This window comes from Bactrocera oleae, chromosome 5, assembly GCF_042242935.1.
Source record: "Bactrocera oleae isolate idBacOlea1 chromosome 5, idBacOlea1, whole genome shotgun sequence".
Classification (NCBI taxonomy): domain Eukaryota; kingdom Metazoa; phylum Arthropoda; class Insecta; order Diptera; family Tephritidae; genus Bactrocera; species Bactrocera oleae.
In genome coordinates, this window is record NC_091539.1 from 74324339 (window position 1) to 74340298 (window position 15960).

The 15960-nt window shown below is 32.7% G+C and overlaps 4 protein-coding genes across 6 annotated transcripts; 2 read left to right on the forward strand and 2 right to left on the reverse strand.

Annotated features, from left to right (window-relative positions):
- Peritrophin-A (Peritrophin A) lies at positions 1 to 3252 on the reverse strand. Its single transcript, XM_014230494.3, has 4 exons — positions 3059 to 3252; positions 655 to 870; positions 402 to 596; positions 1 to 349 (listed from the first exon to the last, which is right to left on the reverse strand). The coding sequence occupies exons 1-4, from the start codon at positions 3111 to 3113 to the stop codon at positions 120 to 122; spliced, it is 696 nt and encodes a 231-aa protein (XP_014085969.2). The 5' UTR covers positions 3114 to 3252; the 3' UTR covers positions 1 to 119.
- Positions 3253 to 7425: 4173 nt separating this feature from the next.
- LOC106614695 (rab-like protein 3) lies at positions 7426 to 8799 on the forward strand. Of its 3 annotated transcripts, XM_014230579.3 has the most exons (4): positions 7433 to 7725; positions 7783 to 7934; positions 8001 to 8447; positions 8502 to 8799. In XM_014230579.3, the coding sequence occupies exons 2-4, from the start codon at positions 7880 to 7882 to the stop codon at positions 8711 to 8713; spliced, it is 714 nt and encodes a 237-aa protein (XP_014086054.3). In that variant the 5' UTR covers positions 7433 to 7725; positions 7783 to 7879; the 3' UTR covers positions 8714 to 8799. The 3 variants fall into 3 exon arrangements, with proteins under 3 accessions (XP_014086055.3, XP_014086054.3, XP_036220980.2); XM_014230580.3 differs by having other exon boundaries at positions 7426 to 7934; positions 8505 to 8799; XM_036365087.2 differs by having other exon boundaries at positions 7433 to 7934.
- Positions 8800 to 8803: 4 nt separating this feature from the next.
- On the reverse strand, positions 8804 to 9586 carry HINT1 (histidine triad nucleotide binding protein 1). The gene is made up of 3 exons (XM_014230582.3): positions 9391 to 9586; positions 9181 to 9322; positions 8804 to 9127 (listed from the first exon to the last, which is right to left on the reverse strand). The coding sequence occupies exons 1-3, from the start codon at positions 9432 to 9434 to the stop codon at positions 8858 to 8860; spliced, it is 456 nt and encodes a 151-aa protein (XP_014086057.1). The 5' UTR covers positions 9435 to 9586; the 3' UTR covers positions 8804 to 8857.
- A 1167-nt stretch (positions 9587 to 10753) lies between these two features.
- mmm (missing minor mitochondria) lies at positions 10754 to 15952 on the forward strand. The gene is made up of 10 exons (XM_014230436.3): positions 10754 to 10781; positions 10853 to 11004; positions 11063 to 11203; positions 11272 to 11933; positions 12001 to 12172; positions 12426 to 12616; positions 12683 to 13780; positions 14779 to 14954; positions 15011 to 15213; positions 15295 to 15952. The coding sequence occupies exons 2-10, from the start codon at positions 10859 to 10861 to the stop codon at positions 15908 to 15910; spliced, it is 3405 nt and encodes a 1134-aa protein (XP_014085911.1). The 5' UTR covers positions 10754 to 10781; positions 10853 to 10858; the 3' UTR covers positions 15911 to 15952.
- Positions 15953 to 15960: the final 8 nt, after the last annotated feature.

The following is a 15960-nucleotide window of genomic DNA, read 5'->3' on the forward strand; positions in this document are numbered from 1 at the left end:
TCCATTTCATTTATGTACACATTTTTTTATTAGGAAAAAGTAAAAATAAAAAAATATTGTAAATAGGTGCAAATTATTTTCTGAGTATTTGTCTATTGAAAAGAAACCAATCATGTCAGTTATTTTCCAAAGCTGTTACATTTAGAGGATGCATATTCCGCGTCTTCACAAGTAAGTGTATTTTCGTCGAATACTTTGTCTTCCCCGCATGTGATTAAACGTGGATACCCTTCAACGCATGTTATTAAACGATGACAATCACCTTGAACAGGAAAACGTGGGAACGGCCAAAAGCGTGCAGCTGGTGATCCAGAATCAACTTTGGTTGGACATTTGAAGCCGACGACAGCTGTATAAAATAAATGTGTTGTACCTGAAGTTTCAGTTGTTTGATAACCTACCTTCGGGATTGCAAATATCTAATAGCTGGTCAGGCCAGTTACAACCATGAATTCTATCGTCGTAAGCTAACCCTGCATCGCATCCCTGCTCGATTGGCTCACCGAATGAGCACTTTATATATGTAGTGGTGCATTCTTTTGATACAGGGTAAATGCCGAACTGATAATCACAACCAGGTGTTGATATTGGTGTTGCTGTAATCAAAATAAGGTTAGTTTGTTAAGTTATAATATAAAATTGAATAACACTTACGATCCCATTTTCTCCCCTTACAATCCACACCCCAGTTATAATTGCAATGATTATGTACAGATCCTTTCCCATCGAACAAGAGGCCGTTTTCACAGGTTTCCAAAGTCAAAGTACCATTTGTACATAGAAAAAATTGATCACATCGCTCAGTGTGAGCATATGCCTGTTCACCTATCTTTTCCGGGCACTCGGATGCTTGAATAGGACCACCATGACCTGCAATAACAGTATTAAATACACACTAATATATAATAGATGATTAATGATTAATACTTAGACTTTAGGTGCATATTTTACAAATATGTACTTGTATATAAGTATACCCTTTTTCTTAAATGCCGTTACGTCAGCAACAGCCGATTAATTGACAAAAAGCAAAAACAAACAGGTTTTTTGTGATAATTGAGGAAGTCATATAATGCAGCAAACCAATTCATGGTATTACAAACGTATGGGCAAATACATATGTATGTTACATGCCAAAACATGTCGCGACTCGCGAATATCCGAAACTCAAAACATTAAAATCATGGAAACTGATACATACGCACATTATAACTCAAAACCCTAATGCGAAGGAAAGGGAGGAGCCATCACTCGTACACATACTCGTATAAAAGTTTCGGGTAATTGAAACTTAACAGAAATATCTGGTAGCGGCCTCATTCAATTAACTTATTATTTAACCGATAATTGTTGATGTATGTATGTAGCATAAATATAGATGAATGAAATAAGGGCACAACTTTCTTTTAACGTGCCTTTTAAAATTAATAAAAAATATAATTTTATAGTAAAATTTCTTAATAAAATATTTACTTATGACACAAAAAGTACATTAATATGTCAGTACATATAATAAATATGAACATAAATACATTGTCCTGCTTCACTTTTTCAATATTTATAGTACTAAAGTACCTGCACTACTTAGTGACAAAACTAAATAATCAAAATGAAAATTTGAATTACTAACATGAGGATTTTGTTAGTATTTTGTAGTTTATTACCGAATCTGCGGCAAAGATGTGATTATTAGTCTTATAAATCACTTTATATTTCCATATACTGCACATTGTGTGCATCAACTAAATATGTATGTACATACATACATTTGTTAGCGGCATTTATTTGAAATCTAGCTACAAAAGAAGTCGTTTTAGTTGTGGTTATGCATACCTGTCAAGGCGAACCAGAAAACTAAGAACAATACATTTTTTAATACCTAATAAGAGCACGCTAAAATTTTTTTTTAAACATTATGTACTTTATCCTTGTTAATTGAATCTCGTCCGAATTATAGATAGTGAGAAAGTAAATGCAACCCCCAAATATAGTTGTGACATTTATGCCTTGGTCTTAACTATCGATTAGAAAGAGCTGGAAATAAGTCGAAGTTAACTGTGGTCTCTGGATTTTTCTAGGTCCCAAGAGTACACTTTGACAACACAGTTGACATAATAACTCCCTTTTGGAGACAAATATGAAAGGTATAAAATGTATCTATTCTCTTAGATGCGCGATGAAGTGCTATGCGCCTCCATGGGCAAAAGGAAGCTGTGAACAAATAATTGGATTATTCGTACGTATTTATTGTCCGATTTCCTATAGGGTCCATACAAATGTGTATATGTATGTATAATAATACTTAATAAATTGGTAAAACAGGGTTCTTTCCAAACGCTCATATCAAATGGTCGGAGAATGGCCTTAATTTGAAAGCGAATTTTGAAATCTCGTTTATTCAACCGGAATTGCTTTGGTTGCCTAAACGGTGCAGTGTGTGTAAATACGAATATTGGTTTATAGGTAGAAAGGTAGATATGTCCAATAACTACAATTAATGATTAGCTAGATCGTACAATATAAATTTCATGCTCCACTTCACTTGTAAGCGGGTAATGATTATTGCACCATACGCATAAGCATTACATATGTATATATATGGTACTTCCATTCATATTTGCAGTTTTATACATACTCATATAACCACAAATAATACGTACATATGTGCAAGTGTTATATAATATTTCATGAAACCTATTTCTTAACATTCGTTATTTTATGCAAATATTATACTTGTTTTTTATTTTTTATTTATTTTTATTATGCTCATAAGAGTACACATGTATATACGTTATACGTAAATTTACAAATTAATACCTTGGTTCATACTTTTTATGTGCAATAAATACGAATGCATCGTTGAAGCTTTACATAACATGAGTGCCAACCATGTGGTCATACACACATACATGCACATCTCTTATTGATCTATTGCTGTATTACTTTTACTTTCAACTACACATATAAGTATACGTACGATGTATGCATATACTTACATATCGCTGCTTTAAAAGGGATCTCTGCTATATAAAAATAATTGAAAATATTTATTTTTTACCTTGCGCTATGACTCCAAATAGGACTAATAAAATGCATACACTTTTTTGCTGCATTACACTATTACTTAACGTATTATTTACAAACCGATCAAATTTTTTCAAATTTTGAAATTGCGTAACTGTAAATAGTTGCTTTGATGTAGCGAGACCGGAACGTGTTTGCTCAACTGCGATTCGATCTTAACTGAATATGTTTGGTCACAGTACCTCAAAAAGCTGAATATCTTTGAATATGAGGAAAAGTTAAACCACTTCGCAGTTAAGTAGGAACGTGATTTTAGATATTTTATATACACACATTTCATATGCTCGCAAGCTTGTTTATAAAAAAAACTTTGTCGATAGGAAAGCTTTTACCAATCAAACATGGTTAGACCTTAAAAACTTAAAGGAATAAACATTTCAGTATCTTATTAAAAGTTTGCCTCCAATTGATTGTACATACGAGTACATACTATGTATGTATAAGTACACACACACTACATAAATTTGTTTATTACAGTTTATTAGTCAATACCAAATTATGTGTAACATACCTTAATTAATGCTTATGGTATTTCAAAGTATCACAGAAAGATTCCAATTGTGAGTTATGCACTTGCTCTTATGTACATCTGAATACAATATTATAATCTGAATTAATATTGTCTAGAAGGAACATTTAGTTTTGAGCTTTATTTGGTCGAATTTAAAAGAAAAGAATGCCAGCAACTAATGCAAGTAATCGAAAGCTTTATTTCTGACACATGATCCGCTATCTAACACATCTTTAAAGAAAGCCATGCTTGCAATGTGTGTATATTACAAGAAAATAGTATTCCAGAAAGTCTGTGGATTCCCCGATAAAGGTTTCGAGAAACAACTAGTTTGTTTCCAATAGAGTACAGTAAACTGTACTGTATAGTACTGAGTGAACTTCAGGACGACAGTGTAAAACAATTATTCTAATCGATGAATGCATAAATCAAAAGCTCCAATGGATTTCTTCGATTAGTTTTAAACTCTACTTCTTGCTTACCATTTTGAGTTGTGTGATCATCTTACAGCCCCAATAATGCAACACATTGCCAGCAACTCATATGGCCGAGTCACATACAACTTTCCTCACTTTGTTTGACAATATTTTAACAACGAAGAGAAAAAACCGAAGGGATTTGCCAAGGTCAAAGGCGGGGAAATACGTTCAGTTGCTGCAAAGCTTTATATTAAAAACTGTTGCATAAGAATTCAATATGTATTATTTGAAAAAAAAATCTAATGGATTACAATCAAATTGGGTATCTTATCAACTTATTTTAGCTGTCTTCGATTATCGTATAAATTATCGCCTTTTCAGTAGTTTCCAACATAACCGTTATATGGGGTGTGGGCTTGGTTATCAACGTATTTTCACACTCCAAGAAAAAATACTAGGAGAACTTCTTTTCAGCAAGTTTGGTTGCAATAGCTTTAGTGGTTTGTGAAATATGCTAATTAAATACATTAGGAAGCGGGGCCACACCTACTTTTAAAAAATTTTCAGCTCACAGCCGCCTCTTCAACTTCCTTCAACTACGATACCTTGTACCAAATAACGGTTTTTATCTTAATTTGGAGCTTAGTTATATATGTTTAGCTTAACGGCATTTTGTGGGCGTTGGTCCGATTCCATCCATTATATCTCATTTTTTACTAAAGTTATCACTTGCACGGACGGGCAAACAGTCACTCGGAATTCAGCTCCTGATCATTTATTTATTCATATATACCTCTATATCTATCTCAATTAGTTTTAGGTGTTACAAACAACCGTTAGAGGCTTAGATAGTTTTGGTTAATTTCTATCAAAACTAAAAAAGCTACAATCCCAAAATTTTACTAATAAATAAAAGAACAATTAGCGTTTTACGTTTTTTCCATATGTAAAAATTTTTTTTTCAAATTAATTAAAAAATAAAAAAATGTAAAAAAACTTGATCATCAGGTTCGCACATATCACTTTTTTTAATATTGTTTTACCTTTCTAGCCAGGAATATATTTTTAAACTTATATATTAACTAATTTAAACATTTGTATATTATTTTAATAATGATTCGATCCCGCCTTGTTGAAAATTATCTCAAAGATCCGATTGGGTAGCGATTTGTATAATTTTCCAATATAATATAAGGAAATTGATGATTAAGCATTTTTAATACCTAACTAATTCCTTTTTAGTGAAATATGCATTAAACTGACGTTTTGTCCTTTAATCCTACAATTAAAAACTTGGATAGTCTGAATCGTTACTTCATCGTATCATGCGAAGTTCAAAAAAAGTTTTAAAATGAAGAAAATCAGTTTTTACACATTTGGATTCATATTAGTATTCAACAAGTAAGGAAGGGCTAAGATCGGGCAAAACCGAAAATTTTATACTCTTGCAACTTCATTGTTAGACGGAATCCTGAATGGATTACATTCAAATTTGGTATCCTATTAACTAATTATATTAGAGTCATCATAAAAATGAGATACATACAAATGCATATGTGATATAAACTCAACCGAAGAGGCTAAATTTAATATATAAACAGGTCGAAAGTCGGAAATTATTATATAGGGTATATTGGGGGCAGAGAAATGGAATGGCTGATTGCACTAATTTTTGATATCCGTTCAGGTATACTTCAGAACTTATTTTCATTAAATTATATAAATATGTATGTAAATATGTAAATATAAACATATAATCATATATATGGATATAAGTTAGCCTAATGTGTCAAAATCCTGAATATCAGTTATATGGGGGCTAAGGCAAGTTTTCGTCCGATTTTATCCACTTTAGACACAAAGATACACTGGTATTAGAAATATATGCTCTCTCAATTTCATTAAAATAACTCCCACATTGGCCCATATATGTAATATTAAGTAAAATTTTTGACACAAGAACATACTATTATCAACAAAACATTTTCCCCGAATTTCAATAATATATCTCACAGTTTGACCGATAAAAAATCAGCCATACACACTGGGGTCCACACATTCGGTATGTGGTGGCATAAACAGTTATGGTCCGATTTTGACAATTTGTAGACTCCAAATAGCATACCTTAAAGGTGCTATTTATGCAAAGTTTCATGTGAATTGTGCTTTATGGGAAGTGGGCGTGGTTGTAGTCCGATTGCGCTCATTTTCACCAAATAAATCAAATTTGGTGCATAAAATTGCTTTTCTATTCTTATCTTATATTGTGGAAAAGGGCGAATTCGGACCCATAACGTTATTGTAATAACACATTGGGAAAAATAGTGCGTTGTAGGTAGTCCATCTCAAGACTAAACATTTTAAAGGTCGGGCCATAACTTTCCAAGGCCCCATATACCTAATATGTGAGCCTGGTGCATACGGCTGACGTCTAACCGCAAACATCAGTCAATCTGTGAGGTCTTGTATTGAAATTCGAAGATAATTTTTTTATGATAACACCATGACACTACCAAAAATGGGTTTATCGCTGAATATGAATGAAATGGGTCAAGATCTTGATCTAAGTATTAATTATCAACGAACTGAATTCCGAGTGACTGTCTGTCCGTCTGTGCAAGTGATAACTTGAGTAAAAATTGAAATATCTTCATGAAACTTGCCATATACATACATATGTCGGTATTACAGATGGGTGTATTCGAACGACTGCCTCGCCCATAAAGCGCCTATAAACGAAAATCTATAAAGTGTAAATTAAGATACACAACTGTATTTTTGTACACAGAATCGCAGTCGCGAGGGGCAGTTGTGAGCTAAAACTGGTTTAAAAATGGGCGTGGTCCCGCATCATATCTCTCATATTGGTGTGAGGTTACCCAAACATTTATGTTATCCACGCCTACTTTCCATATAACAAACTTTAAAATCCCAATTGTTTCTTTCACGTATACAAATCAAAAATAAATGAAGTTATCAGAATAACAAACAGTGCCCTCACGCCCAAAAATTGTCGAAATCAGACTACAACTTTTCAAGGACCTATACACCAAATATGTGGACCTCAGTGCATATGGTTAATTTTTTTACCTAATATATCAGTCAATCTATGAGGTCTAGTAATGAAAGAATGTTTTTAAGATGACGGTATGCTCTTGTGCCAAAAATGGTTAAAATCGGGTCAATCATATACCGCATATATTAAATTTAACTTTATTTGAGTTTATATCACATATATACATATTAGAGCTCTTGGAATTTGATTAACCGGATTAATAGGATAGGGCATTATTCGAATAATAAAATTCGGTTTGCACTATCCGGATAGTCGTAAGTCGTCGACTATTCGATTAACCGCTCATTTTCGACTATGCGGTTAACCGTTCGCTGTTGACTATTCGGTCAAGTAAGCGGTTATTCCTTTTCTTATTTTTATTGAAAAAAGTAAAACATTCAATAGTTGAATTTTGTGCATAAATCAAATGCTGCTTCGATTTCAAACAATTTTCATTTACCTAAATACTCGCACCAGAGCAACTATTCGAAGAGTGGCAATGTTACGTTAAGATCTCAGACTTGAAATTTAGTCGTCAAGAAGAATTTGCAGGAAATATTATATGTACTTTCCGGTCAATTAAAAAAAATTATATTGAGTTAGAAAGTATTTACTGAAAGTATTAAATCACATTTGGTTGGATCAAAACATCAACAGTAATGCACGATTACAGCAATCAGAGCGAATTCATCTATTTTTATATGCCTTTATAGCAAAAGAACAGCTGATTATGTTTTCATTCGCCATATATGATTAAAACAAACCCATGCATAAGTATTTTGAAATCAAAACCTATATATATTTTCACGAATGGTGATGGCCACTAACATTGAAAAAGCCAGAGTGCTTATAGTAGGAGATTCGGGTATATTTTTTTTTATTGGTTGCGCTTTACGCAGTGTATTTTATATGTGATTTTATTCTCTTCTAGGAGTTGGAAAAACATGTTTAACACACCTGATAGCACACAGTGAATCATTAACACGGCCAGGATGGACTGTCGGATGCAATATAGAAGTCAAGTTACACGAATATAAGGAAGGGACCCCACAGCAAAAAACCTATTTTATTGAACTGTTCGATATTGGTGGGTCCTTAAGTCATAGAAATACGCGAGGTGTATTTTATACATCTTTGCATGGAATTATTCTAGTTCATGACTTAACAAATCGCAAAAGTCAAGAGAATCTACGGGATTGGCTTTTTGAAATCCTTAATAAAGATGGAAAAGATATTAAAAATTTTAGTTGTGATAATACATTTGATCCAGAGCAATTTTTAGGATCGACACAACTTCCCATGATAGTAGTTGGTGCAAAGCTAGACCTATTAGAGGAAAAACGGAAATCAAACCAACTTCAAAAAATTGGTTCGATCGGTAAGTTAAGTAAATTTAATGTTGTTTTCTAAATATACATGGGTAAAATTGCAGCAGAGCAGTGTGGTTCGGAAGAAATATGGTTAAATTGTAGAGATTCTCGTAGTTTCGCTGCGGGAACAACCGATGCCGTCAAATTATCTCGTTTTTTTGATCGTGTAATTGAGAAGAAAAATCATTCTCGCGACCTGCCCAATGCATCCACAGATAGAAGAAAACATACAAGCATGGAAGTTGGGAATAGAATAAGCTCGCAATTTACTTGATTAAAAAACACCAAGAATGTATTGTATGAATATTTATGTAAATGTTTTTTGCTATATCCTAAATAAAAGGTATATAGAATAGTCCATTGGTAATGTTTTTTATTTTTATTTTTTATTGAGGTTCTTTACTCTTTATCGAAAATCTTAACCTGGTGGCCATTGCATTTGACGTCCTCCGAGAAAATGCAGATGCAAATGATAAACAGACTGGGCTCCGTGTTGACCGTTGTTTATAACAACTCTGTAGCCTTTGTCTAATCCTAGATCTTTGGCTACTTTTGCACCTACTAACATTAGATGACCTAGTAATTGACTGTCATCTCCGCTTGCTTGAGATAGTTGAACAATGGGCTTCCTAGGTATTACAAGAAAGTGTGTAGGCGCCTGAGCATTGATATCATGAAATGCTACACACTAAAAACAAGCAATTAAAAAAAAAAACATATAAAAAATGTATGCAAGTTAACCTTCTCATCCTCATATATGAAATTGCATGGAATTTCCTTTCGCAAAATTTTTCCAAAAATAGTATCTTCGGCTGCGCCCGCTGTTTGTGCCTTCTCCACCTCACTAGACATTTTTGCAATATTGGTCAGAGGTCGAGGCAAGCTAGAATAAATCAATATTGAGAGTAAAATATTTAGAGCTTATTTTATACCGTTTCCGTATATTCTTACCTTTTCCGTAAAACCAAAATTGTGCTTGAAATGAGAAAACGCATATGCACGTACGTAGTTCTTTAATTTTTTGTCTAAAAAATGTAGTGCCCACCAAACAGTGCTGCCGTTCAAAACATTCGTTACCTAACAGGTCGTTTCCACAATTTTCTCGTCAAAGAATGTAAAATATAGAGAAGGTCCAACCAGAGAACGTAAATGAATAGAGAAGGAGCAAATGTTAAATGAAATCTTTTTGAGTACTAATTTGTAATTCCAGATGAGGGAACATCGAAAAATATAACTTCGAAAAAGAAAAATACACCACGCAATGTGCGAAATGCTATAAATAGACACAACGAATATTCCTAAATGAAAAATCGTTGCGCTTACCTATTTAGATTTATGTTTTCAATTTCTATGATCATATATCGGAGGCACATCGGATCACATCGGAGGCACCGGTTGACCTGAAGTGATGCTGTGACCGCGCGCTCTAAGCCCCTATCTCGAAAACGGTTCACCGTATGAAAAAAATTTTTAAAGAAAATTTGTAGAGAATTTTGTATTCTACAATATTGATAATAAATACCAATAGCAAAAAACCCATAGGAAATGAGATATTTACAAAAAAAGCGCAAAAAAATGTATGTTATGTACGATTTTTGTGACCTTTGACCTTGAAATTTAATAGTTGCGTACACCCTACCATATATAGGTTTTGAGACAACTTTTAGGGTGTCAATATACACGTATTTACAGACTTACAGCTGGGTATCTGAATTCCGATGTGAACTTACTATAATGACTGGACTAAATAGCCGAAGCCGGAATTTATAGTAAATCACACAAGGCAAAAGCTAAAAGTTATAAGTAGGACAACTTTCTGATATTCCTTCTAGAAGGGAAAAGGGATAACCCCGCAAACCGACAAAACCCAGAAAAAAGTGGCAACAAAGCTTTTGTCGATTTAAAATATTTCACAATTTTTAAATATTTTTCCGTGGCTCTCAAAAATATGCCTCAATATGTATGCATGCTCATATATAAACATACATATGTATATAAACGAATATTTAATCGTACATTTCTTAACATTTCTTTGTCAATAAGATTACACAAAGTAATACAAATTATACATATGTATGTATACCTTTACTATTTTATTTTTAATAAACATAATTACTCAATGTCTTAAAATAAGGAAAATAAAAAGTTTCATTTATAAAAACGCTTGTTAGGATACCTATTAATTTTTCGAGTTATATGTACTATGCATATGTATGTATATAATCACTCTACTTTTGCTTAAAGAAAAAAAATGTTTGTTGTCATAGAATTCAAATGAAAATCAATATTAAACAAGTTTTCGAATTTTCCTGTTATTCTTCAGTTGATAAAAAAAATTGTATGTAAGTTTCTAAACTGAAATTCAACTGAATTTCATAAATGAAAAAAGAACTCATTCGAATTATTTTTTAAGACGGAAATGTCGAAGTCTATTACCAGCTTGAACTTTAAACCGCAGTCGCGTAGAAAACCATCAAAGACTCATTTAGCCAAGCCTACCACAGTGAATACTGTGGTTACTGAACAAGATGATATGCCTGCAGAAGAAGACTCTGATGTTCATTTGTAGGGATAAATTATTTAAGGCTTAGATTTAAATATATTTTATTTTTACAATTTAAAGAGTAACGACAGGTAAACTGCATGTTAAGAAGTGGCGCGAACCTGATTCAGATGATGAAGGCAACCCAGAGCATAACTATGATATTGCTGAAGCTTGGCGAAGTCTTTTTAGTTTGCCATCCTGTCATCAAATAATTTTAAAGTATTTGAAAATATACTATATATTAATATCTATATACTTTTCATGCACTTACTTACCTTCACTTACAGAGAAAATGTGCAGCGGCGTTTACAACTTTTGGTTGGATTAAATGTTACTCAAGAATTCCCCTGGAAACAAATAAGGTATAAAAGTTTGATAGACCAATTTGAAAATATAGAGGATGGTGATTTTATAAGCTCAGCACTTGAAGGGTTTAATTTAGAGGACCATTTGTTGTTTGGTTACACCCCAATTTTAACAGAGAACCAAGATGATGTCCCTGAGGGTGATCCATTCATTGTTTTTTTAAGTCCTGCAGACGCTAAAATAGCATTAACAATAATTCGAAATATGGAGTTGTATGAACGTTGGCTTGTAAACAAACGTTTGATAAAAAAGCCTCGTAGATGGATATCACTAGGTAGTGAAAATGAAGTTAATATGACCATAGAGCAAGCCCACTCAAGTCCCTTAGAGGTCGAGGTGCAGAGTGTCTATCCTTTAAGGATACCTGAGCTCAAAGAATTTTCTTTACGGAAATCTACGGATATACGAGACGGATATGTAGAGCTATTACCTAGTGATTTAATAAAATTTGAAAATGTTACGCGTCGTCGAGTTACTATTGGAATACAATCCGCACCAACTTTAATAGATCTTGAACAGCAAACCGACCCTACATTTCCAACAAATGCCTGGGCACAATATTTATATGAAATAAATGATGAAGGTTTTTGAATAACATACATATGTATAAGGCCATAATAATTAAATTTCAATAACTTTTTAAAACAAAGATGGATTGGATGAAACATCAGAAGACGAGGCCTCTAAGGATCAAATACATGGGTCAAGCCGAAGTCCAACTCCATCTCCAATAGAACCTCGAAAATCCAAACCACAGCCAATGTCACCTAATATTCGATTGTTACTGGACACCCTTGAGTTCAATCAAATCGATATGTATCGGTAAGCTATTTATTCTATATTCTCATTGCCTAATTAAGTATTTTATTAAATCCTTGACCGAAAATCAGTAACTTCGGAGTTAAACGCTTACATCCGAATTATACCTAGTTTCGATTAAAAATTTAAAGGACTAGTTAATTAGGCGCTTTGCCAGACATCTCGAATAATATCAACTATATTAATACCATTTGATTATTACATTGCTAATCTAATTTTTAGCTTACTAAATATGTTTGTTTTTTCATAATTTTAGTAATGATTACGCATACATTTGTAATAAGCCGATTGAACACTACACCACTCCACATTTAGAAGAAACCTTGTGTTTTGCTAATATTTCTAAAAGCTACGAGCGGTACGTTTGTGGGATAGATTGGTATTCCTCTTTGTCAGGATTAATTGCAACCTCTTATACATTTAATACTCCTGCTACAGTTGAATTAAGTACATATTTTTTTAGATAAATTTCAGTGCAATAATTTATGTCATTATGGGTAATATTTTTTTTAGTCTCACGACATGTTGATGTAGTTCAACGGGCTGTATTGCAACCAAATCCGATATTAATGTGGAGTTTCGCTGATAATTTAAATTACAAATTAGAGTTTGAAACATCTCAAGAAGTCACCGTACTATCATTTTGTCCACATGATCCAAATATTTTATTCGGTGGAGGTAAAAATGGTCAGATAATTGCTTGGGACTTACAAGGTCGGGCAGAAAAGCTTGACACTGAAGAGATACTAACAGCGGCACAATCGAAATATCGTGTTTTAATAGCTGATTTTTTAAAATGGACAATACAGATAAATGAAGATGCTATTGTACCGCCCGTCATGTCATCAGCTCTAGAGGTGTCACAAAAGTCTTCAATTACTGGTATATATTGGCTGGGTCAGCATTTTTATGTAAATTCTTTTGGAAAGACTCTAACTGATCCAAATAAAGAGATTGTGCATAAATTCTTTCTCACTTGTTCTGTGGATGGAACAATTTCTTTTTGGGATTTGGATTCAACAAATGATAAGAAACTTCAAGCTGCAACATTAAGACATGACCAACCCAAAGCTCTGACACAAAGCGAGTCCATCTATAAAAATAAAGTGCTAAAACCCATATTTACTATTGTGTTTAATGAACCGATAACTTCCATATTTTGCGATTCATCTGTATTTCATTGCAAGGTTCCAGATTCTCCAAAAAAAAGAGTAAATTCGAATAATTTTGCTACCATTTTAGAACCAATTAATCCACAAGAAATAAGACAGTCAGTTATAACTTCTTCATTTTATGGACACATTGAAAGACTGAATTGGTTAGGTTCATATGCTGATGAAGAATGTCGCGAGAACGTTTCTAAATCAATAAATTTTGCTAGAGTTCACGATGGACCAGTAATTGCAATAAGGAAAAATCCATTTTATCCAGTTGTATTTGTTTCAATAGGTCGGACTATATTTGCTGTGTGGAAAGAAAACTTTAATTATTCGCCAATATTTTGGAGAAAATGTTCTGCAGATTTGACTTCCGTTACGTGGAGTGAATCGCGACCTGGAATTTTATATCTCACCCGTATTGATGGAAATATGGAAGCTTGGGATATTTTAGGTAATTGCTGTTATAATAATAATTATCTTATTATTATATATATATAACATGGATTAGGAAATATAAACCTTACAACATTCCTTAAAAATAAGCAAAACCAATAATAACAGTAACAATATAAAGCCACACAAGGCATTAATTTTAATTAGTTATTAAAATAATTTAATTTTTTTAAATATGTAGAAAAATTCATAGAATATATTTTAAGGATACAAATGAATGAAAGCTTTCAAATTATACAAAAAATAAAATACATAAAAATAATAATAAAAAATGAGTGCGCTAAGTATATTTGCAACGATTGTTATGGAAGATGAGCTGAATGCAGAGAAAACTAGTGGTTGTTATTATGTGATGTGTATGTTGTGAATTTATTAAATGGCCCATTTGTCTACCTTCAGAAATATTATGGGCAACTTTTTTCTTAATTAAGCCACGGTAGACACTTGCCCGAAATCATTTTTAAAACATAATGACAAACATATATATTTTTAATAAAGCTAAATTCTTGGCTATAAAATTTATTATATTAGCGTTTTATTTCTTCCTGAAAACCACATGTCTCAAAAAACACCCTTTACATTAAGCTCTGTAACCGATTCCTATATAAGCGTATCGACTTTATGTTAGTCACCTTTAGTGAAAGTAAAATATAAAACACCAAATATCAGATTGAAAATAAATTAGCTTGAATTTCACCCGGAAGTGAATTACAGAACCTACCTGATAAATAGCGAGATTATTTCCTATACCACAAAATTGGGCAGTTTCAAAAATGAGTGTTCAGCCAACGAATTTAATCGACTTTTTAGTATTCATATTTATATCTTTCATATTTTTTATAATAAAACTATGTGCATCAGTGGCTGAAACGTTCCTTATTTATTTAATAATTTACTGTGCGGCAACATGTTGCGAGAGCATAATAAAAAAAACGAAAAAACTTAGTTTGAATGTTTTACTAAGTATATAACATAATATTTTCCCATATTATTAAGCGCGAGACGACGATGCCTGCTACAATGACATTTTGGGCGGTGGAATAATTACGGCAATATCGGAACATCGCCCTTCAGAACCTGAGAAGCTACTTGGGATAGGTGATTATAACAGCAGTTTCCGAATGATGAAGTTACCACAAAGTTTTTACACTCCAGAGCCGAAAGAATTGGAGGTTTGTTTGTGCAAAATAATATTATTTTCATATAAATTTATTATTATTTGTATTAGAAAGTAAAAGAGTATTTTAGTAAGGAAGAGAACCGTAAAAAATCTATTCAGGCTTGGGAACATCAGTATTTTGAAAATAATCGTGATATAATTGAAGCAAAACGTCAGGCTGAAATAGATACCAGAAAAGAACTAGAACGCCTCGAAAAGGAGTATATAATAAATGCAACACGTAAAGTTAAAGAAGGAGGAGAGGAGAATAAGTATTATTTACTACGTGTTCATTCTATATAAAAATTTGTTTTCTTCTAATCGAATACTATTTCTGTTTTGTCTATTTTCAGAGATGAATCAAAAAACCTTTCATATACAGAACGGATGAAACGTAAATGGGATGAGTTGAATTTGAATCGTTTACTAAGCATTCTAATGTCTCGCAAGCGTGTTGATGAGGAAAAGCTAGAGAGAGAAACTCGGCTTGAGAAAAAACATTTAGCTTATGAGGCCGCAAAAAAACAATCCTTAATTCGCATCCAACAAAGAGTAGGAGAAGAAGTAGCATCTGTAAGAGCAAGGATACTGCCACATGAAAAAGTTGATTTACAACGTATCGACATGATAATTTCATCTGTACGAGTATTAATGGAGTCCATTGACGATTATGCTGATACTGAAATGGAATCCAATGAAATCGTAAAGGACTTTGATGCCTTTGATACTTTAAGTTACATAGATTTTCTATACCGTGGAGATCATCGTCGACGTTTGCTGAACAAGTCAATAGGTGGGAATACTGAAAGAATATATTGGTATGAATGCATCCAAGATGAAGATCTCTTGGAGGAATGCAGTTGGTGGTATGATAGTTTCCTTGACCCTCAAATATCTTTAAATGCTAATAAAAATAATGAAATACAAAATTTTGACTCCGATACGAGGTCAACATATATGAGAGACTAAACGTATACAATACTAAATGTAATAAATACCAAATATATCGTAGATTTTCA

Bases quoted from the DNA above. Each gene is read 5' to 3' on its own strand.
- Peritrophin-A (XM_014230494.3), bottom strand. From the start codon at position 3,113: ATGCAGCAAAAAAGTGTATGCATTTTATTAGTCCTATTTGGAGTCATA. The intron at 871-3,058 runs GTAAAAAATAAA...CTGTTATTGCAG, and splicing joins ATTTGGAGTCATAGCGCAAG to GTCATGGTGGTCCTATTCAA. The intron at 597-654 runs GTAAGTGTTATT...TTTTGATTACAG, and splicing joins TAAGGGGAGAAAATGGGATC to CAACACCAATATCAACACCT.
- LOC106614695 (XM_036365087.2), top strand. From the start codon at position 7,880: ATGGTGATGGCCACTAACATTGAAAAAGCCAGAGTGCTTATAGTAGGA. The intron at 7,935-8,000 runs GTATATTTTTTT...ATTCTCTTCTAG, and splicing joins GCTTATAGTAGGAGATTCGG to GAGTTGGAAAAACATGTTTA. The intron at 8,448-8,501 runs GTAAGTTAAGTA...GTAAAATTGCAG, and splicing joins TCAAAAAATTGGTTCGATCG to CAGAGCAGTGTGGTTCGGAA.
- HINT1 (XM_014230582.3), bottom strand. From the start codon at position 9,434: ATGCGTTTTCTCATTTCAAGCACAATTTTGGTTTTACGGAAAAG. The intron at 9,323-9,390 runs GTAAGAATATAC...GATTTATTCTAG, and splicing joins ATTTTGGTTTTACGGAAAAG to CTTGCCTCGACCTCTGACCA. The intron at 9,128-9,180 runs GTTAACTTGCAT...GCTTGTTTTTAG, and splicing joins TCATATATGAGGATGAGAAG to TGTGTAGCATTTCATGATAT.
- mmm (XM_014230436.3), top strand. From the start codon at position 10,859: ATGTCGAAGTCTATTACCAGCTTGAACTTTAAACCGCAGTCGCGTAGA. The intron at 12,173-12,425 runs GTAAGCTATTTA...TCATAATTTTAG, and splicing joins AATCAAATCGATATGTATCG to TAATGATTACGCATACATTT. The intron at 14,955-15,010 runs GTTTGTTTGTGC...TATTTGTATTAG, and splicing joins CAGAGCCGAAAGAATTGGAG to AAAGTAAAAGAGTATTTTAG.